The 917-nt window shown below is 52.1% G+C and overlaps 1 protein-coding gene across 1 annotated transcript; it reads right to left on the reverse strand.

The window, feature by feature from the left end:
• Positions 1-440: 440 nt before the first annotated feature.
• Positions 441-662, reverse strand: Pmar_PMAR000328 (hypothetical protein; the record flags this gene model as incomplete). Its single annotated transcript, XM_002772659.1, has 1 exon — positions 441-662. The coding sequence occupies one exon, from the start codon at positions 660-662 to the stop codon at positions 441-443; it is 222 nt and encodes a 73-aa protein (XP_002772705.1).
• Between the last annotated feature and the right edge of the window lie 255 nt (positions 663-917).

Raw genomic sequence — 917 nt, forward strand, 5'->3', positions numbered from 1 at the left:
CGCTCCTATCGTACGGGACGCGTTGATAACTCACTCTTCCAACGGCCCTTCCTCCTCGTTGTTGCCTCACCAATGAGGGTTCGCAATTTGCTCTCGGTACTGCTTCGCCTCGTTGCTAACAGTGACGAGGCGAGGATGCCGTGCTCCGCCAGTTTATTAACACTGAGCAACTCAATCTCTTTTGTGATTATAACGAGGCAAATTGGGATCCTATCCCAAGAAAAGGGTGATCTAGACGATCGTACTTCCTCGTGCGACTGATGACTGATAAGGAGGTGAGAGGAGCGGTACGTGATAGTATCATAGTGATACGCCGCAAAAATGAAATAAGTCACGCGTCATCCAAGCGATGGTGAGATGATAGTGAGATGATGCAGACTCTCAAAGATGTCATCACTGCTGACTCAGGAGGGGGGAGGGAGCACCGAGGTTGCCCACGCTTAGGCCTTCTTCTTGTTGACGTTGTCGTTGGTGTTGTTCCCCGTCGAGCCTTCAGACTTGCTTTTGTCCCAAGGCCTTCCCCGTGGTCTCTTGTTGCTGCTGTCATTGTAGTTGTTGTTGGTTAAGTTGTTGTAGTTGGACCAGTTGCGCCAGGACTTGTTCTTCCTTTCTCTGGCAGCCACCGCCTCGTTGGCAGCTCTGAGAGAGACGTTCTGGTCCATCACACTGAGATCCTGAAGAACAGATCTGATGGGAACGCCTCGGCGAATAGCTTCGGTTGCTTTCTTCACCGAGTAGCGATGATAGAGCTGGGCGGCGACAGTGCCGCCAGGTTTGCCAGTGTGGGATAGAGTTCCTGTGCTGGCAAGGATCGACTCCAGATGTCCGAGTAAGTACCCCAAAGGTATGGACTCAATGTCAGCGGAGATGTGTGATGAGGGAGATGCAGATGCTCATCTCACCACCGCCCGGATGTA

The sequence above is a fragment of the Perkinsus marinus genome (genome assembly GCF_000006405.1).
Source record: "Perkinsus marinus ATCC 50983 genomic scaffold scf_1104296960508, whole genome shotgun sequence".
NCBI lineage: Eukaryota > Perkinsozoa > Perkinsida > Perkinsidae > Perkinsus > Perkinsus marinus.